This window comes from Euwallacea fornicatus, chromosome 26 (assembly GCF_040115645.1).
Source record: "Euwallacea fornicatus isolate EFF26 chromosome 26, ASM4011564v1, whole genome shotgun sequence".
Taxonomy (NCBI): domain Eukaryota; kingdom Metazoa; phylum Arthropoda; class Insecta; order Coleoptera; family Curculionidae; genus Euwallacea; species Euwallacea fornicatus.
The window spans coordinates 1,079,677-1,106,086 of NC_089566.1; the positions used below are offsets into that span (position 1 = coordinate 1,079,677).

The 26,410-nt window shown below is 34.1% G+C and overlaps 2 protein-coding genes across 2 annotated transcripts; both read right to left on the minus strand.

Annotated features, from left to right (window-relative positions):
• Positions 1–489: 489 nt before the first annotated feature.
• Positions 490–13,130, minus strand: LOC136347061 (multiple coagulation factor deficiency protein 2 homolog). Its single transcript, XM_066296693.1, has 4 exons — positions 13,022–13,130; positions 4,194–4,397; positions 1,865–2,105; positions 490–1,813 (listed from the first exon to the last, which is right to left on the minus strand). The coding sequence occupies exons 1-4, from the start codon at positions 13,022–13,024 to the stop codon at positions 1,689–1,691; spliced, it is 573 nt and encodes a 190-aa protein (XP_066152790.1). The 5' UTR covers positions 13,025–13,130; the 3' UTR covers positions 490–1,688.
• A 7,947-nt stretch (positions 13,131–21,077) lies between these two features.
• LOC136347027 (uncharacterized) lies at positions 21,078–21,678 on the minus strand. The gene is made up of 2 exons (XM_066296651.1): positions 21,571–21,678; positions 21,078–21,416 (listed from the first exon to the last, which is right to left on the minus strand). The coding sequence occupies exons 1-2, from the start codon at positions 21,676–21,678 to the stop codon at positions 21,078–21,080; spliced, it is 447 nt and encodes a 148-aa protein (XP_066152748.1).
• Positions 21,679–26,410: the final 4,732 nt, after the last annotated feature.

A 26,410-nucleotide genomic window follows, 5' to 3' on the forward strand; every position in this document is an offset into this window, starting at 1 on the left:
ACGGTTTTTCCAATTCCTACTGGGTTGTGAGATATTTACTGTAAACTCTATCGTGGGACACCCTGTATAGAGAATAAGTTGAATAACGTCCATATACAAAATTTAAAAGGACAATAAAGTTGATTTCAATACGTTGATATCATCACTGATCTAACTAGGTAAAGTTTTCTTTTGGGTATTTACTTAGAGAGAAGCGAGCCCAAAATATAATGTAAATAATAGCATAAAGGGGTAAGTGTTATTTGATTGTACTTACCTTTATAAATTTAGAAGAGTGTTTAGTCCGGATTTTTACTCTTTAGAACAGTAATGAGCCATTATCGGTGTATATACACATATATGTATGTATTTGGTAAACGTCCCAGTGCCAGAACTTCAAACTTGAAATTTAGCCAAAACCTAACTGTAAGCTCAGAGTGCAACTAAATTTCAAGATTTTTTTAGTGATCCTACGCCTTCGTATAAAAATCATAAAAATAAAAAATAACATAATAATATGTTTTTAATATAGCAATATTACAATCTTGTAGTCATTTACCTTATAAGTACGGAAAGTGACATTTTATCGCACGCTGGGTCTAATTAACCGAACAATGCAAAGCGGTATTCGGTCAAATCAACGATCAATGACTGTAAAAACAGCAGTTTCGCACGTGTTAAGTATTACGAGCTCCGGTGTTTAAAATCACTTTATTGTCTGTAAGTTCAATTTAATATTAGCCTTTGGTAAAATCCTTACAGCAATGTTGTAAAAAGTATTACCGTATACATCTCTCAATATCAAATATCTAAAAAATTTTTTACACTCTAACGCATGCTACTTTTACGTGAGTGCTGTAAACAGGCGGCAAGTAGTATTTTCGCCGTACATGTATGTGCTATAAAGTGTTACTTTCGGTGCGCAAATGCATGCGATAAACTGCGAGTGTTAGCTCGCAGAAGCTACTTTTTCGCACGGTCGCAATAAAGTTTCATGAGTTAATATAATTCTTATTAATCTGAAAAAACTTCATAAATTAAATAAAGAATTCGCCACATTTAACATTTACACTAAATAGTGCCCGTCGGCGCTTAACAAATACACTAACCTTTTACAATTTTACGGCAAAGTATATTACTATTTTAATTTATTACTCTTAATATAAACTTGTTACTCAATAAAAAGTAAGAATAAGGTGCACAATTAACAAAGCTTATTGCCGCACACATCCTATTATAAAACTCGTCGCCTCTCTAGTTTTAGGCACTTGGACTTTTGCGACAATGACTTGCCTTATATGACTTATAGGTATCTTAGTATACTATTGCGTCATGATGACCAGTTGGCCAGTGGTTTAGAAGCCCTGTTAATAAAGTCTCATATCGTTAAGACGGTTTACTATTTGAATAGCTACGTGGGTCAAAATTTTAATAAAATGTTAAAGTTATTAAAGTTTCCAATAGCGTGATAACCCGATTATCGTTGACCCTTAACTATCTCCAATTTAATAAATTAAAATCTGCCTACCTTAAGCTAAATTGTAGTTAACCATTCATATTTAAAAAAATGTACTGCTAGACTCACCAACTGTCCTGAACTAGCAATAACTCTAGCAACATACTTGCTTTAAACCTATACAAATAACTAACTATTATCTTGTATGATACTTTCATTATTATCCCATTGTCACAGCTTAATTTGACCTAATTCATCCAAATGCAGGCTGCTTCCCTGCAGCCCTCTCAGTCTTTTTCCTCCCTTCCACGTATTCGGCATAATCGAGATAACCGTCTTGGTTTTTGTCATCCTCCTTTAGAACTTGGTCCACTAGATCTAGAAAGAGGTTAAATAAACGGGGATACATAACCAACAACGAAGACTAACCAACAAAACGATTGAAAACTTTCTCATCAACACTGTCCTCTTGGTCGGACTTCGGCATGGAACTTAGGTCATTAGTGTCGTGGATCTCCTCATGAGTGGTATGCAGGATGGCGTTGAGGAGCTCTAATCCGTCGAGTTTTGAGTTTTTATCAGTGTCGTGCAACAAAAAATAGTAGAGCTCTAATTCTGCCTCTGTCTTTTTTGATAGATCCACTTTTGGCAACATTTCTTCTAAATGTTCCTAAGGAAGAGTAGTAGATTACATGTCCGGATGGAAATAGGTTAGCTACTACTCGAGACGTATACAAAATATTTCAAACCGCGATGAGTGTATAATTTTTCCAATATTAGCTCTAAAACACAGGATTTTTGAGTTCGTTGAATGATAGTTAAATTCGTTTTATGACCTTCTCTTCTAAAACTGTTTAATAATCGGTTAATAACTGACACATGTTCAGCTGGTTTTTACCTAACGAGCTAATTGGTTACAATACGATCCTCATTATTGTTACTAAGGAAATGATTGAAGTCACGTTGTGTTGTTCGGTTTCGACATTGATTTATAATTTTGATAAGTTTATTACAATTTTATAAAATATAGTTAAATCTAATGGTGGAAAAATTGTATATACAGGGTATTTCAAAGTTAACTGTACATACACTACCAGGAGTTAGAGTACTTCGTCATGATTCAAATTCCCTCATATATCGTAGATAAATCTTTATTCATTTTCGATATAGAGGGCGTTTTGCATTTTGTGCTCAATGACTTTATAGTTGCAACTTGTGACCTACTGGCTGTAACTATTTCAACTTTTGTGGGTAGTCACGTCTTAACATGCACTTTAGCAGCGTTAACAGAATTTATAAATTGCATGTCTGGACTAAGAAAGAGTCTTTTTTTTCATTTTTAGGAATTTGAATATCCTGTACATTAATTTTTAAGACCATATGGAGCTTTCAATAAAGCATTAAAAGCAGCTAACGCTTTACCACATTAGTTTCGTAATTCCCATACGTATCATATTGTCCCAATAACAAGACACATTTTGAAGAAATTAAAATATTTAATAATTGTTCGATATAAACACCATCTTTGTATTTTAATTTTTTAAAATTAAATTAAATAATGACAATTACAACACAACAAGAAAAAATTTCCGAAGGTACATGGTGGAGCACCACCCCATTCTACATGAGCAATTACATAGGTTTTGCATGCTCGTTATGAAAATCGATGAATTCGAAGTCGTGGTTCGCATACGTGGCTTCCTAGATCGTCAGATTTTGATCCATTGGACTATTATTTCTGGGAGCATCTAAAATTTGGAATTTATAAATGAGAGATAAACGCAAGAGAGGAGCTCCTTCACGATTGCTGTGGGACAATTAGAAACAATCCTGATATTATACGAGTGGCAATAAGGCAACTTTCACTGAGAGCAAAAAATGCATACCAGCAAATGGCAGTCATTTTGAACACCTCTTGTGCCCGTTCTTTCGTTATGTTGTAATTTTTATTATCTAATAAAACTTTCCCTTATTATTAGACAAATATATTATATTTCAATTTTTCCAAAAAATGTCTTGTTATTGAGACAAAATGATACGTGTGGGAATTATGAAACTAATGGGGTAAAGGCAGTTTTTAATGGGAAAATAAAATATAAAAAAATATATATAGAATATTGAAATTTATGAAAAGTTCTAAAAAGGCTATTTCCTAGTCCGGACCTGCAATTGAAAACTTTGTTAATATATAGTATGTTATGTTGTTAACGTTCAGACGGACTGCCCAAAATTTGAAATAGTTGTAGCCAGTAGGTTAAAAGTTTTAACTATAAAGCCATTGAGTGCAAAAAAGCAAAACACCCTGTATTTCGAGAATTAATCGAGGTTCACTTACGATATAGGGGTGAATTTGAACTCTAACCTCTGGTAGCGTATGTACAGGTAACTCTGGAACAGCTTGTATATAAGTTGATTATGAAATACTCATGACTCAAACGTCACAGGTCCCTCAAGCCTGCGGCCTTCGGGATTCGAACGTGCCGTTCGGGTTACAATAAAATACTTCATAATCTTGGGATGTAATGTGCTTTTACTTAGAACTACATCTCCATAGTAATACAATTGAAGTAAAACGATTTGATGCATCTTTGAGGTACCATTTGGTATCCAAGCTGGTGGAAAATACTCACATTCCATCAGCGTGGCCAGTCAGAAATCAAAACGTTTCCACTTGAGCAAACGTTAATATTTACAGGCAAGGTTGTAAATAAAAAATACTACTCGTAAAAAGGGAAATAGACAATAGAATTTTAGCTACCTGAATGTGCTGCTTGTCTTGCAGTAATTTGGTGTCCTGAGTAATTTTCTCAGAGTTTTTCTCAGGAGTGTAATGAACATGCCGTTTTGTTATAGATGATCCTCTGGGATGATGCGGTCCTCTAGCCCAGGATTTTGGCGTTAAATGCAGCAATAACGTCAAAATCAAACCAATACAGTTCATATTCAAATTTATGAACAACATCTGAAACAAATACTGTACCTATGAGATAAAATTATACGACTGTCAGTGTATTTCCGAGTGTTGCCAAAGAAAAGGCACAATTAATCCCCAAAACCCATATCTTTTGACCATAATTAAATAAACATCAAAATAAAGACCCCAAATCCAAAGCCATTCATGAATATTGGGCTTAAACCCATGGGGTAAGCGCACGGCGAGGCCTGTCATCGGGGGTCGTTGAGTTTTCAGAGTTAGAGGTCAAATATTTAAAAGGGATATTGTCATTTTCTGTAATTAAAACCATTTGTAATTTGAGTTTGAGTTTTTAAAATGTTTTTGTTTTCAAACTGAACGAATAATTTTTTTTTTAATTAACAGCAAACGACTGAAATTTGAAAAACACTAATTGCAGAGAAAGGTTGAAGTATTTCTAAAATTTCTTCCAGATTTGGAGTTCAGAATAAAACTTATTAACAATTTAAAGATCTAACGCACAAATTCGAAAATTAACACTATTAACTTTGCTTTCAATTCCATGCAGATTTATAATATAACAAAACATTCGATTATAGATACTTCGTTTCTCACATGGCATATTTGAAACAAGAGTCAGAATGATTATTCAAGTTTAAAATTCATGATTTCTGAAACAAAAAGAGCTTCTCATTGTATTTATTTGGACTTAAAACTACAATTCTTCTCAGTAAATTATTCCCGAAAGGTTTATTCCAATTTTTACTGCAACTAACTGAATGTTGATGTCACAGGGACTCGAAAATTTTTATCAGGAATTTACGGCATCCGGACATTCAGAGCTCAGAATTCTTATAAGATTATTAAACTTTGAGGTTTTAATAACTGAATTTAGTTTGCCTTGAATTAATTTAGTCGAATTTATTTTCTGTGAGAATCGTTTAATTTGAGTATTTTTGGAAGTAACAATTCCGAATTTGAACTACAATATTTCTCGCAGAAAATATATTTTTTATTTCATTAAATTCTTGAATTATAACGTCTGATAATTGTTTTCGAAGATCTTCACTCAGCTATGAAGAAAATTTTTTAGAGCCACCTAGCAACTCTAGACGTTGTTTAAAATAAATTGCTAAATACTGGACATTGAAAAATATACTGTTTTTAATAACATGAAAACGGCTAGATTTAGATATAGACGATTGAATTGAAAGTAGTACCTATTTTTTATGTTAAATATGCATTCGTTGAAATAATAGGTGGTGCGTATTTGAAAAATTTGAGTTTTTTACAATTCTTGAGTGATAATTTTGGACTCTCTTTTTGAATACCCTGTATAAAAAAAATTGATTTAACTCACTGATCCAAGAACTGCAAATCATTTTTTACAATAGCGCAGAATTTCATTGCAAAATACTTAGCCCTTTTCGAATTATTAGAAAACACATTTATGGCTGAAACTCAATTTTTTTTTTGGAACATTCTAAATATCTCGAAAACCGTAAAATTAGGTATAGAACACTATACACGAAAAATATCCATAATGTTCCACAGACTCGAAATTTGTTATAATATATAGAGTGTTCCATTTAAAATGAGCGAGTGAACATTCATTTCCGGTATAACCGGAAGTGGCATTTTCATGAAAATATTTTTGATCAATAGATCACCTCCACTTTCGTATGAAGCCCAAGTTTGAACTTTTTCCTAGTAATAGTTTCCAAGATACGGATAGTGGCCCATATTCGTTGGACACCCTGTATAGTTACAATGTAAGATATTAGATGTGCTAATACCAGGTTTCATTACTAAATGTGTAGTCACTTCCTTTTTTTATTAATTTGTGTTTTATTCTTTATGGTCGTGGGAAAAAGAGTGTAGACAATTTCCTAGATATTTTCTAAACTCAATAACGCGATTGGTGACTTTGCCTGCGACTCGTGTGTTAACAACAACTTGCTTCGTTTATACAGGATACCCTAGGGAAAAGTCTCCACCTTGAATATCTTTTCTATTGGTTGTTAAGAAAATGCTAAAACATGTCAACTTTGATAGGGAGGCGGACAGTTTGTACTATACCTCGTTTGAAAGGTAATTTTGTTCTCTACATGATCATGCTTAAATTTTTTATTTTTGTGCATAATTTTTGTAGAAATTAGACTAAATCTGTATAATTTGATTCTAACCATTTTTGCTAATACTTTATTTATTTTAGCGTAAGAAATGTTGAAAGTGACCTTCATTGATTTCCATCCACACATACAGCTCATCATCAAAACGTCGTGGCACATTACTAACATTTTTGATGTTATTGACTTGCACCCTTCGACGATTCGGGCACGTGACTTGTGTGTCATAGATTTTTGTATCCACATGTCCTCACAAGAAAAAAATTCAGAAGACTAAGTTGGGAAGGTCTCGCTGGCCACTCCACCGAGCCTCTCCTACCAATCCATCTTCCAGAGAAATCTTCTAGAAATTGTCGGAGAGCAGCAGTTTCCTATGGAAACAATCCATTGTGTTGAAAAACCAATTTTTGTTCCAGAAAGCGACTATCTTCTTCAAGTATGTCAGTTATGCTGGGAAATATGGCGTCTTGTAAAAGTTGTGGATAGTTTTCTCCATTTAAGTTTCCTGGAATGGAAAATGGTCCAACAATGCGATCACTTGAAACCCTTGCCTAAACGTTAAATTTTTAAGATTTTTGAGTGTGGGTTTCTTTAGAACGAATGAGGATTGACGTGATCCTGGTAACGATAGTTGTGGGTGTTAACTTCACCGTTTAAATAACACGAAAATTTACCATAAAATGTTGTTAAATGCAATAAATATCTTTTTTAATTTGACGTTTTAATAAATGATACGCGGAATCCTAATCGGCTTTCGTAATAATCTTCAATTAATTCCTGTACTAGTTTTATAATTTGTATATATATATACAGGGTGTTTCCTAACTACGTGTAAAAAATTTAAAGGAGTAATCCTCGACTGATTTTGAGTCAAAAATGTCTAATAAACATATGTCCGCAAATGCCTCGTATCCAAGATACAGGGTGTTGACTGAAAGACGTTGAAAAAGGTTTTAAAGGTTTCTAAAGGTTTGGTGGTATTTACTAACTTGTTTATTGTTAGTTTTTTTTGCTACTTCCACTACTATAAACAAGAAATTCAGTGTTATTTTGGTGTTTCACTCTCTAAAGTGAAAGAATTTAGTTCTGTGTCCCAAAAATCAGATTATACCTCAGTTTTGAAAATTTTTCAAATGTCTAATTACACTAATCAAAAAATGGACAATATAGTTTTTGAAATGTGAAACGATACGTAACACACCAGGAGTTGTCGAGAGAGTGAGACAATCATTAACAAGAAGGATGGAAGCGTGCATTATGAGTAATGGTGGTCATTTTCAGCAATTCTTATGATTAATCATTAAAGCATTCCCCCAAAAAATTGTCTTTTCTAAAATTCAAACACCCAAATTGAGTCATTTTGGAAATAAAATCTCTTTTTCTTGTCACATTTCAACACCTTGTATCTTGGAAACAAGGCATTTGCAGACATATGTTTATTAGACATTTTTGACTCGAAATCAGTCGAGGATTACGCCTTTAAATTTTTTACACGTAGTTAGGAAACACCCTGTATATTTGAAATCGGGGAGGTGGGCACATTCCAAAAAGATATAAATATACAGGGTGTTCTTAAAAAAAAAACACAACTTGCAATTTTTTGACAGCTTTACGATGCTCGTTCATTTCATCCGATTGCGGATTCTGGTAAATCACAATAAAAACTAAAACATTTGTCTTAACTATATTTTTCTATTTCCAAAAAAAAATTTTTTATAGGGTCGAGGAAAAATATGGGGAATAACCCTGTACAGTGGTTTTTAAAACGCTGATTTAATCATATTTTTCGCACAGACATTCTGTTTTCCATATGAATATGTCCCACAGCTATAATTTGGACTTTATCACCTCTTCTCCTGCGGTCCACTTCGTATTTTCAGAATTTTTATTTTGGACTGAACGAGTTTCATTGAATTTCATTAGCAATTTAGATACGCAAGGGTGCCATACCGTTTTATCAGGATGATCGGAATTAAAGGTCCAAGCTGCCGCTTTTAGAGAATGATTTTTTGCGTAATGGAGGCTCACATCTCGATTCTCTCTTGTAACGCGTAAACCATTTCAATTAAATTGAAAGAACTGGAAAGTGATGTCTTGCCACGACGTACTAAAACCACAAAGTGCAGAGGAAAATATCGATAAATTGTTCCTCCAAAAAATTAGAGTTTGTTAATTTTAACTGGAATGTTAGCAATGTCATTGTTGTTGATACGTTTGAGATGCCGAGACGTTTTAAGTCTAACTGAATACTTTCATCATTCATTACAGTAACATTCATGGTTAAAATCAACTTATTCGGTTTTCGTTTAAATTCTGTAAAATCTATGTGCAAAACTTAAAAATGAGAGCTTCACCATGTAGAGAGTAAAATAGCTTTTCAAACGAGATATAACACAAGCCCTCTTCCAATTTGAAAATTTCAGAGGGGAGCTTTCCAGGAGTAGAGAGATGACATTTGGAAAGCAACTCTTTCACCAAATCATGCCCTCCCTATCAAAGTTGACATGTTATAGCTTTTTTTTAACAACGAACAGAAAGTATATTCAAGGTGGATACTTTTCCCTGGGATATCCTGTATAAATGAAGCGAGTCGTGGTTAATACATGAGTTATACACGAAGACGCTAGTCTTGCGAGCGTGTTAAGAGAATTTTTAGCGAGTTGTTTACACCATTTACAATATACCTAACTCCAAACCTTGAATCATTAATTCAGTAAAATTTCATCTTTTTGACGAAATAACCTGTGGTGTCGATTCTAGGCGTGAAATAAAAAAAGCTAAGGCAGTAAATTTACATTTTTTCCTAGTAAAACACACATTTTCTTTCATCGATCGGGATGGACGGTGTTAATTTGAAGACTCCCTACCCCTATTATCTCGAAACGGGGTAGATTTTTTCAAAATCGTTGAAATCCGTCGATTTTGTTATCCAGGGGGAACAATTATGATGTAAAATTCCCTGAGGCTCTTTCAATCCTCTACATCCCAGAGTCGCCCTCTCAAATATCTTAAACGGTAAAAGGAGTTAAATGATATATCGTTTTAATAGGCTTTTCATTTTTTAAATTTATTTTTCCTTTGAGTGTTTTGACGGCATTTAAAGTAATTTTTTTAAATTAAAACATGTCTTACGATTAGGAAATTGTTGTAATAAACTTACACATAAGCGATTTAAATTATATTATAGAGAAAATAATTTTTCTTATTATCGATATTTATAAAAAGCACATTCCAAATTGGAATTCCTATTTTGAAGCTTCCCCAAAATTTTCAAATATCACTTTTAATATTCTATATAATATATATATATATATATACAGGGTGCCCCATAAGTTTTTCAGTATATTTTAGTGGGTAATAGTACATTAAAAAATAATCTGACTCCGCACATAAACCATATTCCAATAATGTTTCATTAAGAAGATACAGGGTGTTAAACTTTACTTAAAAAATCCAACTTTTATTGATACATTCAAAACCGCTTGAGATATGTAAGTGAAATTTGGCACGTTTTGAGAGTTAATGTAGACGCATTTACTTATGCAAAAAGGTTATTTTTAATTTGACCAGTGCCGTGTATATGGCCAGTGGCGTAATATAAGAATTCTAAGCAGAAGGAAAGCAGAGTGGTAAAACCAGAGCATGGGTCAGGGAGTCTTCTTTTAAGGAACCATCGCTCTTAGAATAACTTATAAGTATCTTTATCATTTTTTGCCACAATATTATATGTTAATACAAAGGCATCTCCAGTTAACAGCATTTTCACTTAATAAATTTGAATAATTGTGTGTGATAAAAATTTTAAAAGAAATTATTATGAAATAAAAGCATGTTGAATTAATTCGAAACTCGGTTAAAAAAAGACAGAAACAATAATGGAGGCTGCAGGTTAATAGATGTGGGACTCATCTTGAACAATAAAAAAAAAACTTATTAGAAAATATTATTTTACGTAACCTGTACCAACTTCTACCATCTATTGCTTATCCAGCAATATTGTACTTGCCATTGTACATTTTCGAATCACATCAATAAATAGGTATAAATATATATTTATTGAAGTATATATATATATATATATATATATATATATATATATATAATCTTCATTTAATTATTGAATATACTATAGAATTAGATTCTCTATATTGATTTTTTTTTCAAGTTGACACGGCCTTCCTCTAAATTTTTGATCAGAAATTCTAATTAGAATTTAATTTCTTCGACTTTCAGGGTAATCCTGATAAATTTCAAGTAAAATTCTGACAACCACGCACAAGGTGAAAAAAACACTGTCAGATCGGAAGAGTTTTGAAATTTTAACGAGAAAGTCAGAATTCATTTGGTTTAGAGATCCTTAAAATTCTTGAATTGATTTCTGTTTTACCTCAAATTTATCTGATGTTGTATTAACTTGCACTTGTGCAATACATTTGACAAATTCAAATTTGAAAAAGTGAAGAATACGCCAGAAATGTATTGGATCTTCTAGCGTACATCTTAGGCAATCGGTTTCAATTGAAGGTTGTCAGAGAAAGTCTTCATTTTTATTTTGAAATTTAATATCAAAAAGTACTTCCTAGATTTTGAAATTCGCAGGTATAACGGAAAATCAATTAACTTCTGACGTTATAATTCGGAATTACTACACTTACAAAAAGAAAACTCGTAATGGCAACTGCAAAGATAAATTTTCAAGCAATTTCGCAGAAAAAAAGTGAATATTTTTCTTAAATATCTAAACTAAACTAGAGAAATTGCAAAGAAATGGAGAATATAAGATGAATTGAAAGTAACAAAGCATTTATTTGAAATGATATGTCAATTGAAATAGTGCCTATTTTGAGATATTTTCTTGAGTTAAATGTAACGATATACAGTTCCACACATAGAGTACGCATCATATGAGAAGTCCTTCTGCTTACGAATGCAATTAAATTTTACATTTATTTCCCGGTTCGCATTGATCAAAATTGATAAAAAATTACATTCAAATAAAGAAACAAACGACTGTCTGTAACCTACAATTGCATTTTTTTCTCAAAAAAACATGTGTTCCCTCAATCGAATTTGTGATTCCTTTCCAAAATTTTGAAATTCATAAAGTAAAAAATATGAAAATTCCTTATTTCCAATCCACATTTCTTATTGAATTTTGCATGTACTGCAACCGTAGAATAATGATTCTATTATATCAGAGTAACTGTTTAATGTCATAATTATTATAAGTTAAAACTGCAAAAAAAAGTTTTTTAAAGGAAATACAAAATACATTGGAAATAATATTTACGCATTGATTTGCAGAGTGGAACCAGCTTAAAGAAATTATTCAGGTTTGTTCAGTATTTAATAAACTTAATTGACGTAGAAACAGATTCATAAACAAATATTGGCAGAAAATGACTAAATTATGTATTAAGTAGCATTCATGATTGCATGCAGATATGGTTAAAATGCAAGAAATACAAAAGAGAAACATTAATCGAAAGTTATCCGAAAAACTTGAAAATTATCCTATAACTAGAAAATAAGGAATTAAGAAACTGTTCCCTTTTGTGATTTTTCCAAATTTTGGAAATTAATAGTAAATCTTAATTTTTTTGCGAAAAAATTACAATTTAACTAGTATAGACGGCCATTTGTTTTTTTTTTAAATTTAAATGTCATATTTCGTTATTTTTAAAGAAATGCCGGAAGATAAAGTCGAAATTCGCTTAAATTCATAACTAAAAAAAAGTCATATCACGCATGCTTTATCTGTGTCACTGTAACACCTCTTCATGTGGAATCTCGTCAGGTTTGCACTAGAGGGTGGCTTTTTATACAGAGTACTGTTATAAAGTGTGGACTTTTATTGAAAAGAATTGAAATGTAAGTGTTGACAGGCAGGCATTCTGTAGGGAATTGTAATGAGTGGCTAATGAAGGGGTTCGATACATGTCGAGCATTACAGGGAGGGAATACGTAATTTGTCCTCGGCGGCGACACACATTTCAAATTCAATATGTGAAGGCGTATTTGGTTACACAGCTATTGGGCCATGGAATGAGACACGAGAACGTACACTTAGTTGAAAGAAGCCACGTTTGCTGTTTTACGATCAAATGTGGAAAATAAAAAATTGGGGACTAAAAAAAACGATCCATCTCTGGACTAGATAATAACAATGCCAACATACAATATCCCCGGGGACAGTCATTAAGGCGTCAGATAACATCTCCTATGTCGATAGAGGGGGCGTGCAGGTCCATATGGTCTCGCATGGTGTTGAGCTCAAGTGCTTTGAGGACTGCACCCCGCGGATAAAGGACTTTTGATCACCCCTGCGGAGCCCCATGAAGGGCGGAGGATTGGGGCACCTGTTATAGTTTCAAATTTTACGCCTCGAATTTTACAGATTCGCTCACAAGGGATTTATTTCAGAATCTTACGGTCTCTATCTGTGTGACCCACTTTTTACTACCCTAGCTCTAATTACTTTGATCTTAACTTAAAAATCTAAACTATACAAAATTAATAGTTAATAATTTGATGATCACATACCATGTCAATTGGACTCAATGTGATGATATTTTCGAGAATTGAATATGAGCGCTATACGATTTATATTTTGTACTTCATGTTTTGGCACTGTATAGGTTAGGTCTCGCTCTTGATCGATAGAGCGCTCTAAGCTAATGACTTGCGCAATGAAACATATTGAATTTTAACAAAATAACATGCCACTGAAAAAAATCTTCCTTTGATTAGATTTGGGACTTATTGAGGCTTAATTATGCAGACCATGATACATCGGGAATTTAAGGTGTCTACATAATACACGTCCTGTTCGTTCATTTTATTAATAATGAAGATGGATAACCTCTCCAAACCCCGGTATCATGGCTGGTATGTAGAGTCGTGTTTATTTTACGCACGGTAACATGTTGCTGCACCGCGGTACCACACGTATCCCTTTAGATACCATGGAACTTTTTACACATGCTCACTCAGAGTTTGCAGGTCATTAAGTGTTAAATTTTTTTTTTGTGTTGCAAGACTGAACAATCGCTTTAACCCCAAAAACAAGTAATTTAACACGTTTTTATTGTTGTTTTGCGTAAAGAGCGTATACCGCATATCACTTTCCGGTTTAGAATGGGATATTTATGAACACGCCACTAGAGAATATGTTTTTACAATTGAAACGTTTTCGAGGCAAAAAAACCTTTTCAGAACGTTTGACGCAGAAGACCCTGCAAGATACCTTTGATAATTTAGTTCTTGAAAATTTAGATATCGAATAACTTCCTGAAGTAAATAATGCAGATGATGGACCTCTTTTGAACCAAAGTGACGAGGGAAAAACTCAAAATGAGAGTAACGGTTCTTTATCAGACGAGTCGATAGCTTACCATCTATCAAATAATTGGTCCAGAAACCGCATGTTCAAGCCCATGGAATCTAACTTCGAATACGTGTAAAGTTTTTACAAGAAGTTGCTCCCTTGGACGTTCTTCAAAGGAAACATTTTTTTTCCTGGTGTTCCATGTTGGTGAGGATATACGAGGAAAATCTGGATGCTTTGGGCACAAGAGATCAGACCCCCAAACATTTTTGACAATGTGTTTTTGAAAATCGTTATTTATTGTTACATTTACCATTTAAACCTGTAGAAAACCAGGACACTTCGAAAAAAGCCAGACAGGCTTTAGAAAGTTAGATTCATGCTAAATATGGTGCAATATAAATATCATAGGAGTCAACAAACCAAAATAGCATCGATAGATGATTCTGTTTCACGGAAAATACTCATGGAATAACATGTTCAGATGAAATCTAACCTAGTGGGTTTGAAAAGCTCTATGGTTACGACTCCAAATGTATTGGGTATTGGGTTGGGTCTATGAAGGAGACGGAACATCTCTGGAGCTAGCTCTAAGTTTGACAGCTCAAAAAATAGATGTAGGCATCCGAATTATTTCGAAGCTTATTGAAATGTTGCCGATAGGAGACTCTTTTCACATTGATTCTTTTCACTTGGATTGCCTGATGCTCTACTTTTCAGACAGATTTTCTTGGTTGGTACAATAGCTGCTAACCAAATTCCAAACAATACAGTTATGTTGAGAGATAATGAAGTGAAAAAATTAGGAAGAGACTCACCTTACGAATTAGTAAGGCGAAAGTGGAAAAATTGTTATGACTAAATGATTTCACGCAAAACCTATGCATTTCCCAAGTTCACAGCGTTATGTGGAACTAGAAGCTACATATACCAGATGGTTAAAAAATACTATGTATGTCATTGTCAAAAAGCATGCTGTAATAGCTGAGTACAATGCCAAAAAGAGTGGAATAGACCTTTTTAGATAGACTGATTGTCAAATATCCAATGCGTGCAAAAATCGTGTTTTTAATTTTGAAATTGCTGCTAGCTGGGTAGAATGCCAAGAGCATGCTATCTAGAGAAACATTGTTAACAAAGGTCTCGTGTTATGGCCGTCCGAATTTCTGGTATTTTTTGAAAAAGAGAGTTTTTGTACAAACGTTTGCGTTTTCGTTTGTTTTCAATTCCTATGTTAATATTTGAACCCCAATTAACACAATAAAATATATATATATGTGGGAGATTTATTAGTTCTTAAGTTGAGAAATGTAAAATTTGAGTTAGCAATAGGGTGAGGAGAATATCGTGAAGATAAAGCACTGTCGAACGAGGTCACTATTACCGACGCAATTAAGGGCCATGTGCGGAATTTTGGTCCGTGTGAAAACCAGGACGGACAAGTACCATTCCCTTGAGCCGAGAGGACCACGAGGAATGGGAAAAGTGAAGAAGGCAGTAATTAGAAAGAAGGGCAAAGTAGCGGTCGGGTAGTGGTGAATTCGTTAGCCTTACCTTACTATTATTTAATATAATAAAACATTAAAATTATTGATGATGGAGAAAATTCCTAACGTTACCCCGACATATATATATGTATATACAGGGTGTTTCCTAACTACGTGTAAAAAATTTAAAGGCGTAATGCTCAACTGATTTTGAGTCAAAAATGTCTAATAAACATATGTCCGCAAATGCCTCGTATCCAAGATACAGGGTGTAGACTGAAAGACGTTGAAAAAGGTTTTAAAGGTTTCTAAAGGTTTGGTGGTATTTACTAACTTGTTTATTGTTATTTTTTTTTGCTACTTCCACTACTATAAACAAGAAATTCAGTGTTATTTTGGTGTTTTACTCTCTAAAGTGAAAGAATTTAGTTCTGTGTCCCAAAAATCAGATTATACCTCAGTTTTGAAAATGTTTCAAATGTCTAATTACACTAATCAAAAAATGGACAATATAGTTTTTGAAATGTGAAACGATACGTAACACACCAGGAGTTGTCGAGAGAGTGAGACAATCATTAACAAGAAGGATGGAAGCGTGCATTATGAGTAATGGTGGTCATTTTCAGCAATTCTTATGATTAATCATTAAAGCATTCCCCCAAAAAATTGTCTTTTCTAAAATTCAAACACCCAAATTGAGTAATTTTGGAAATAAAATCTCTTTTTCTTGTCACATTTCAACACCCTGTATCTTGGAAACAAGGCATTTGCGGACATATGTTTATTAAAAATTTTTGACTCAAAATCAGTCGAGGATTACGCTTTTAATTTTTTACACGTAGTTATGAAACACCCTGTATATATATGTTCTCGAAAAATATATCCTTATTTGAGCTTGGACGCGACGATTAAGATTAATTATGTATTCGGCATGTTCAAAAGAATGGAAAAATTACTTTTACTTAAAAGATTTGCGGATACATTATGGTAGAAGTTTTTTTTTATCATCAGTAATTGGTGAATATGTAAAAACATTTTTAAATTAATGTAGGTTGATTAGAGGTAATAATATATTTTGAATGTGATTATGTGAAATGTACCTTTGTAGCGTTCTTTCGCCTTTATGTTGTAAAATAGCAACAATGTTGGACGCCGCCCCTTATTTATTGGTTAGTTTAATTTATATTATTAGGTATTATTGTAATCATTAATATGCAATTAAATTTCTGTAAATGTTTCCGAGTTAAAAAGTATTCTAATATGCCACAAATTCATAACATCTGGTTCTACAATCTTTTTATAATATATATATATATATACAGGGTGGGCCACGAGTAACGCCTCGGAATTTCATGACAAAGCCAAGAGATTTTTTAACTGTTTCTTTTTTGAGGTGTATACAGACTAACTAGAGCTACATTTTAAAATTATTTTCAAAGTATACAGAGTGTCCCAAACGCATGTAATTGATCAAAGTTGCATTTTTTAAAATGGGATCCCCTGTATATTATATAATTTTTGAACTCGACCATTAAAATAAAATTAAGTTGTATTAAGGTTTATGGTATCTAACTCAAGCAGTTTTTGAAATAATTCAGTTTTCGTCAAGATGCAAGATAATTTTCAACACCCAATCTCTCATCCCGTATTTAAGTTTTTAAAATAAAATTTTCATAGGAAGCCACCAAGGGACCAAATTTTGTACTGTAAAAATACATATAACTCATCTTTACTCCCAAAGAAATAGGCTGTCGACCATTTGGTCTTCCTACCCTTATTATACAATTATTTTATTTCGTTAACACATTTCACTAAAACGAGATAAATGATCGAAAACATAGCAATACAAAGATCAAAAGGAAGACTCAAAAAACAAAGAAGAGCTCTGCTGCCAATAGTACTCTAGTAAGGATTTTGGCGGAAGAATTGAATTTTGCTTGTTTCATCTGTCCTGCCAGACAAAGTGGGTTCAGTATCGTCCAATTGTACCAGCAGATTACCTTAAAATTAATCGATAAGTTTCCGTGTATTTATTATTAGATATTACCATGTTACATATAATTATTACAACTTTTTTATAACAAATTTTCGCTAAGAAAATGTTTCCATCGACTTATTAGAAACACTGGAGGATGTTCAGTGTTTCTAATAAGCCGCTATCTGGGAAAATTCAAAAATTATCAGCTTGACAAAAATATTGATTAATTCATATTAGAAATAAAGTATTCCTCTGAGGAAACACAGCTGTTTTGAATAAAACATTACGATAGATAAATTTTGTTAACACAAGATTTTGTACATTGTTGCAAAAAAGGTTGCTCTCCTTTAGAAAGTCCCTATATAGCACTGACGGCGTACTCTATATTATACAGAGTGATCCAAATTGGACTCTATTAAAAGAAAAATCTCATGAAAAACTGATCACAGGATTCGATGTTCAATTTTTATGATAAACTTAATGGTGCATTTAATGGTTGCGGAACTACAACTCCAAATTTTTGTCCAGTAATTTTTGTTTCTGTCACGTTGGAACACAACTTTTATCAGAACCATCAAGTCTGTTTGCGTACAAAGTAGATATAAACACATCGTTCTGCGCATATTTTAAGACATGCGCAAATGCGGATGTGGTGTGGAAAGGACGGAAGAAAAACAAGAGGGGCCACAAACAGGCAACATCTCAGACCGTTGTGGCAATACTCAAAGTTTGCTCAATTTCAGGGATAAATTCAAGATGTCCACCGCACTTTTCCTCTGGATATCTTCTGTGATTTACCCAACCAGGAACGTTTAGCAATGAAAAAGTTTTTGCAGATAAACATCAAAATAGGATATTTCAAGTAGAAAGTAGTTTTATACTTGATACTTTTTGCGGATTTGCCGCTGATACGAAGCCGGATTCTCCCAGTTCCATCTAAAGGACCGGAGTTCTCTGGTCGGACCTGAACGGCGGAGGATCCTGATTTTTAAAATTTAAGTTAGCACCTATTATGTTACATATTTACGTGTAGTTATTTTCCCCATTTCTTACATTGTTTCATAATATGTTATTGTAACACAATTTTTGAAAAAAAAATTATTATCCTTATCATACCGGTGTCTATCCTTGAGAATAGTATTTATTCAAAATTTTGACTTAAGGCGTTAAAATCTCTAAGAGCTGTAAAAAACTTTTGAAAACTATTTTTGAGCTCATACATCTTCTATATGGGTAGCGACTCAATGGAAAACCTAAATAGAATTTATAAATCATATTCCGAGCGGATACGCGAACAAGTATGCTCGCAGACATGTTATCGTGCTTCTCAATAGATAGTGTGAATTAATAAGATGGAATTTTTAAAATAGATGCCAAGTTTGGAATGCTCCTGAAAAAAAGCATGTTATGGATTGCCGAGATAAAGTTTGGTCTACAGTCATAAGAAGACTTACGGGACATACGAAACCAGCACTTACGAATCTAACGGTTTTATTGGGAGGAAAGTCGAAAGTTCTTTTTGTTAGGGCTATCACATTAATATGAGACTCCAGCCAGTCGAACAGGGTTATCAGTTGTACCGTAGAATATCGTAGACATGGCGTAACTTTTGTAAACGTTACAGCCTACAGGAAAATGCTTCGTATTCCAATGTTAATGTTGAAAAAAATCTCATGTTATTTAAGAGACATTTTAGGAAGTTAAACCTCAATTTCACAAATTCCGCAGTTAATACAAAAAAAAATCACCGACGCAAAAAACGAAAACCAAACAAAGTCATTACGTTAACCAGGGAAAGGATCTTTTTAATTTCTCGCCTTGTTAAGCACTGATGCGATTGGCAGAAGTATTCAAAGGGATAATCACGATAATCCGCTCGAGTTGGGAAGATTACCTGGAACGAATTATGGTGAGGTCTCCCTTTTGCCACCACCATATTTACTTTAAGTCTTCAGAAGTTGTGTATCGTACCACAATAAATTATGAACGAAGGTACATTTACTAGGAATTAATTAATGTGAGCGATCATTTGGACCTCTCATGGGAAAATCTAAATATGAATAGACTCAGTTACGCTACGTTCTATATAAACATATAAATATACATATACATCTATATATAAATATATATGTATATATCTATATCTATATATAGAATGGATAATATCCGGTTTAAACCAAAACATTAAAGCAGTTCAATTAGGTTGGGCTTCCAATAGGAATTCGGGTGGAGAGTGGTTTAAAGGGCCGCTTGAAATAAATATTATGCAGATACACGTGTTTTCCAGCCGTTGATAAAGGCGGAAATTCCGCACAAGCCGGAAAGGAAACCTGCCTGAACTGTATACTGAAACAGTGCGGAACATTACATTAGCTGACGCCAATAATTCAGTGACGTTCTTGGATCTTTTCAACTCGGAATCGTTGAAACAGTTGAACATTTATAGTTTCACCAGTCACCTTTGACGAGTGACGATCACACTGCTGCCAATCTGCGCTAACCCGGTGTCACGTGCCGTCATGAACGATTAAAATGTCTGGTTTAGGTATGTTAACATTCGTACGCCTACATTTCCCACGAATACTTTTCCAGGGGACCAATTTGAGAAAAACCATGTCGCAGTTACCTGCCGCAACTCGTTAGGTGGAAATATATTGACGAACAAGTACGTTGGAGGAAGCATGCGATGGTGCGCCCAAAGGGCTCTTGCTCCGTTTGAAAGGGACAAATTAACATTTACATGCAATCTATGTATGTAAAACCGCATATAGCCTTTAAACAATTTTTTCTCCACCACTGCCGCCTCCCACCAATCAATATCCCGGTGGAGCCGCCGGCGATGTGCGGTTTCCATGGTGATACGCCATAGCACGCACCCGTTCATCTCCTGCCACCGGCGGCATTTTGTCGGATACCTGCATGGTTGGATTACTTTTCCCTCGAAAATGCGGGCTCTTTTTCTTTATTGAAAATTTTTCTCTTTCTTCGACTTTCCATTTTAGAATATTCCACTTGATAAATGCGGCCGGGACACACAGGACCCACCTTTAAACGCGTCGCAAATTGCTTCTGCGACTGAATTTGGTTGATTAGTTGATATATAATAGAGTTAATGCATGTGCACACTACACACATACATGTGCACGTGTGCAGGTACACGCAGTGGCTCACAGGCGATACTAAGAGAAACCGATTTGTCTACGGGACGCGATGTTTAGTTTTCAAAAAATTAATTATGAAATTTGAGTGATATGACTGTTTTAGGGGCACATAAGCTAACATTTTTCCTCAGATGTGCCCCACTTAGGGAACGAATTTTTTCAAATGAAATCACGTCCGATTTTAATGTCGCAGCATGAACGATTCAGAAGGCAAAATTATAAAATTAACCAGGGTAACGAACTCCCATAAATTGATATGGCACTGCCGATACTTGGTCGGTCCTCCTTTGTTGTCAGTGACTGCCCGTGGGCGTCCAGGCATTGGTTCTATCAACTTTCTTGTGTCTTTCTGGATAACGACGCTCCAAGCTTCGATTATTTTTGTTCACAATAAATTTTCGTTAGATACTGAGCTGTTTTTTTACTAAATTTTTTATCGTCAAACGCAAATTTTAATTACATTTAAATCTGGCCACTGCGCTGGTGTTCTAATGGCGTTTGGCTTACTGCCTAGGATCCGTCGTCACCTTGATAAAAACGATAATTATTGTTAAGACCAAATTTTCGAGCACTTGGTACAAAGTGTTGTCTTAATATATTCAAATACATACTATATTGGCTCGTGAGTCCTTCAATAAAATTTCAGTTAGCTGCTCCTGCAGGCGGCGTACGCCCCCACATCAGTCCACCTTAACCGTGTTTCACTGTATTTCGAAATTTTCAAGTTCAGTTCTTTATTAGGCTTTCTCGATTCCGATTTTCCATCCGACTCAAATAAGTAAATTTTGGTTTCGTCAGCAAATATAACTGAATTCCAGAAGTTTAAATCTTTATCAATATGCTTTCTGGCGAACTCCAATCGTGCCCTCCTATTTCTTCGGCCAATAAACGGTTTATTTCTGGCAGTTCGACTAAATATGTAATTTTTCCCAAAACGCATTGAATTGTTTCTTAGTTGCACTTTTTCTAAACGATCTTTCCCCCTCTACACACAATTTTGGACAACGTTGTTTAGGATTATTGGTTATTTCCCGTACAATACATCATTTTTCGCATTTCGTAAATATTTCATTTGCGGCCGCCAGGGACTTATTCGCGATTTTATTTTCGTTGTGGTAACGCTTAATGACGTGTTGAACAGTTAATATATATCTCTTCAACGTTTCGGCTATGTCCCTTTGGCTGCATCCATCTCTGTATTCGATCAGAATTGAATTTCTTTTACTGACCGTTGTTTGACGACCCATTCGCATGAAGTTTCATTTATAGCTGATTAAAATGTGGCTTTGAAGTGTCGAATGTAGTGCCCAGTTCTGCGTGTAACAAAAAAAACAGACATGCATCATTATTTGTTTCATTTATTACATATTATTTTCAAAAGAAACGCGAAAAAACTCATTTTAAGTACTTTCGCTCTTTTCGAGCGATTTGAAAAAACGGGTACTTACTAGTACCACCAGGAATTAAAAGAATTTTTTCTCAAAATATAAACCAAATAATGTACATATTTTTCACTAAATTTTAAATAACGCAAAATGAATTCTAACAACAATAAATTTCCTCAAATTTAATAAAATTTTACAAGAGACGCAATGCAATGTACACAGTACAATCAAGTGAACAAATAATAATAAAGAGAGATGAAAATATGAATTGACGCACGCGCACTAATTCCAACGATATGTGTTCCACGCAAGTACTGACATGCAAGAGCGGTCGAAATACGGTCAAATTACAGAACAGTGGTTCAAAATAACAGTAAAACTCTTAAGGGCCGTCGGGCACTAAAAGATTAAATAAAAAACACGGGCTAAATCAATGCGACTTCGTAAATGAAAATTGACATGTTTTGCACCATTTTTTCTTGGTTGCATCATTTAAGCTATGACATTTAAATCTCCCGTAAAATTCCATAAATATTTATAATTACTTAAGTGTGGCGTGTCTGAGTAAAATATTAACCTATACGCTTTCAATAAATTCGTATTGATTTAATTTCTATATATTGTTTTTTTTTCAAAATAAATATTGTACCACTGAGGCAAGTTAGTTTTTTGCACTGCCGGCTGCGTCATTTAGGCTGTGAGCCACTGTAACCATGTACATCCAACATACGTGTGTCCATACATGCGCAGTATGTGGGAGGAAGATACTATAGGAGATGGTTATACAGTTCCTTTCCTGCATAAGAAGAGTTATATGGGGTGTAACATTTAACCTGGAATATCGAAATATCGCAAATACTAGGAATCCTATAAAGAAATGTTTAGTATCGGGCTTTACAGACTCCGAAGGAGAAATGTGTAGGTTCTAAAGCTTAATCCCCTCCACTCCTCGGGTAAGCACAGTGGGGGTTAACCTTTTAATTTCAAATGGCAGCCCCTATTTTTTTTTATAATTTTTGGATAATACAACTAAAAATAAGAAAAAATTGCCCGAAATGTATTTTTCGATTTATGCTTGAAAACATAATTAACGAAATTCAATTGCTTTTTCGTGTATGATTTAGCGAAATGTTTGCTGATATCTGCTTTAGAATTTATGAAAACGTGATTTTTTTTTAAACTTTCATTTAAAATAAATGTTCAGATTCGTGTCTGTGAACTTTAATGCACTTATTTATCCGTGTTTTAAAGGATTTCACATCTACGAGGTGCGACTTGTGGAATATTGACACTAGCGTTAATACCTCGTAGAATCATATCTTCACGTGTCGTTGTTATTTGTTTACAAATCTTATCTTTGACAAACCCTAAAAAAAGAATAAATCCGGCGACGTAAGATCTGGAGATGTATCAGGACAATTCACTGGACCATATCTGCCGATCCATCGACCGTTAAAATTACGATTAAGAACTTTCCGAGCCACAGCAAAATAGTAAGCTGGACGACCATCATATCGAAATCTCATGTTCTGACAAAAGTTTAAGTCCTTAAGTAATATGGGCAGTTCATTGTCCAAAATATTCCGGTACATTTAACCATTAGAGTTACCATCAATTATGTGGGGACGGATAAGTTTACTGCCAATGGTTCCACACCATATAGTTGACAGTCCCAGGACGCTGGTGCTCAACTCGTCAAAGCCAATATGGATTTTCAAACCCTCGAATAATGCGTATTACGTTTATAAACTGTATTATGATTTGTAAATAACGACTGGTCAGAGAATAATACACAACGGAGAAAATTGGGATTTCCTTTTAAGTGTCCAGAAGCTCATGCACAAACGTCTAAACAATTTTGAAAATCCGTCTCATAGGACTGTTGGTGCAAAAAGATATGATAAGGATGAAACTTGCGCATACTTAGCATTTGCTACACACTCATATGAAAATTCCTGATAATCCTAATATTTCTCTTGTGCTTATTTAGGGATTGAAAGCTACAGTAGCTAAGACTGCAATTTCATTGTTTATTACCATAAGATTTTTTTGTCCATACAAGTTTTTTAAAAAGTGGAGGTTCCCATTTAAAATATGAATTGATTTTCGTTGATTACAGTGTTTTTCGCATGAGTTGAAAAAAACGTTTCGGGTAAATTATTCTTTTTAGCCACATTTTCCGAATGTGCAAAAAATGGGGGTTGCCACTTAAAATTAAAAAGTTAACCCCCGGCCCGCCCGCACGGAGGTGGAAGGAAATCCACCTTAGCACCAATAAATTTCTTCCTCAGAGTGATTGAAGCTTGATACTAAATATTTCGTTAAGGAATCCCTAGCATTTAAGATATTTCGATATTCCAGGTTAAATGTTACACACTGTACACATGCAGGGTAGTCCATTTAAAACAGTCCACCTAAAATATCTAGAATGGAATTTTTCGCTTCGGAAAACCCCGAAACACATTAATTTTACTTTTAAGGAGAACATTTTTAGATCTTAAATTCATAGGTGTGTAGCCATCCCCCTAAACGAGACGGCAACCTCTTTCAGCACCTTAAAAGGCACGGGGGGCAAGTGGCACATCAAATAAAAGATATTTCAGTTCTCATTAAAATTATGCTGTTTTTTTTTTGCTACGCTTTTAAATATTGTAAAAAAAACAGTTTTAAACTATCAGTAAAATAAAACGAAAAAATAAATTTTTAAATAATCTTTTTATCATATCATTTACTCATATATATTATAATAAAGTTTTTGCTCGACCTCTTCCCGAACGTTTTATAGCACTTCGGGAGTTATTTCACAACATTCTATCACTATTCGATGGCGAAAGTCTTCTAAAGAGGTAAATTTCGTTTCATAAACAAGAGTTTTTAAATGAGAAAAAGTCCAGTGGTGTTAAATCAGGCGAGCGTGGGGGCCATTCAATGAAATCTCTTCTGCCAATCTAGTGTTCGGGAAAGTTTCGATTCAAAAAGTTATGTACAGGAACTGCATAGTGTGGCGGAACGCCATGTTGTTGAAAAAACACATCATTCTCTGGGAGCTGATCGTTACTTTCAAGGATCTCCACAATGTGAGGGTAAATGAAGTCTTGAAGCAGATTTAAGTAAGATTAACCCGTCAGGTTATCGGGTAGAGAAAAAGGTCGAATAATAAGATTTATCGGCCCATACATTCAATTTTTCTGGATGCTATGAATGCTGGTCTCGCACAATTCTGGGATTTTCATCGCTTCAACATCTACAATTATATCTGTTGAAACCATTCAGAAAGAAGACGCATTCGTCAGAATAGCATGTAGAGCATAAAAAATGAAATTTCAACAAAATGTTTTCACTCATCACCTCATAAAATCGCATACGGCGATCTGGATGATCGTCATTGAGCTCGTGAATGAGATGCATCTTAGAGGGATATGCTTCTAGAATCTTATAGAATTGTGCCTTTTCAAGATCTTCTGATAACATGTCATAATTATAGGATTGTTTTAAGGATTTCGTCCTAATGATTTAAGAAATGTTAATACTATTACGTGTAGTAATTGATGTTGATTCTAATTCTCGGGTGCTTGAAATAAACTTTTCTTGATTAACATTATTCAGTTCAATATGTCTTAAAATTGCAATCCGTGCAGCCCCGTTGGTAACGGTGTGTCGCCTTCCATGTTTTTAGTTGGTAACGGATCCAGTCTCCATGAATTTAGATATTCGATTCGTCACGTAGGGATGGCACAGATTTTTACCGGGATGCCTTCCATTAAAAATTTTTGCAGTTTCTCGGGCTATTTTATTGTTTTTGAAAGAGACAGCGACAATTTCAATCCTCTCTGCAGTGGTGTGAACTGTGATGCTTTGAATTGTCGGATGAATATAGAAATTTCGTGGTCAGTGTAAAATCGGAACAAAACTACTTGTTTAACGTTAACAAAACCCATCACCTTATTTTAAGGATTGAACGATGAACATTATTCCTTGTGGTATTGGTGATTTTATTATTATTATGTATATACAGGGTGTCTCTAAAAGGTCTGTACAAAATTCTACCACAGATTTCTGAGGTCAAAACATGACGATTTAACCCAATTTACCTTAGTCCAAAAGTGGACGGTTTTCGAAATACAGTCAAGTCAAAGTGAAAACAAAAAAAAGCAAAAAAATTAATTTCTTGGTTGGTAATGCTGCTATCTACACAAAATGTCGTATCGAGCGGTTTTTGGGGATAAGAAATCAGAATCCGTTTACATTTTCGATGCACAATGTAGAGGGCGTTGTCAGCGCTCGATGACCCCTCTTTAAAAGGGCATAACTTTTTCATCACCCGGTATAAAATTTATTTATGACTAAACTTGTGTTTTCCTACATTTTTAAGGAAAAAAGGTCTCGTGTTAAAAATCTCTACGAGGCTTCCTTCTTGAGATATTTGACGCTTAAAGTTCGCTGCATGTCTTGAACAATAATTTTAATGTACTACATATCTACTCTTACAGTTGGATCGAAAAAAATCAAAGCTTAAAAATAGGTTACAAATTACTTGAAAACATAGATACCAAACATAAACACGAAAAAATTATACTTTTAGTAGATGTTGGAA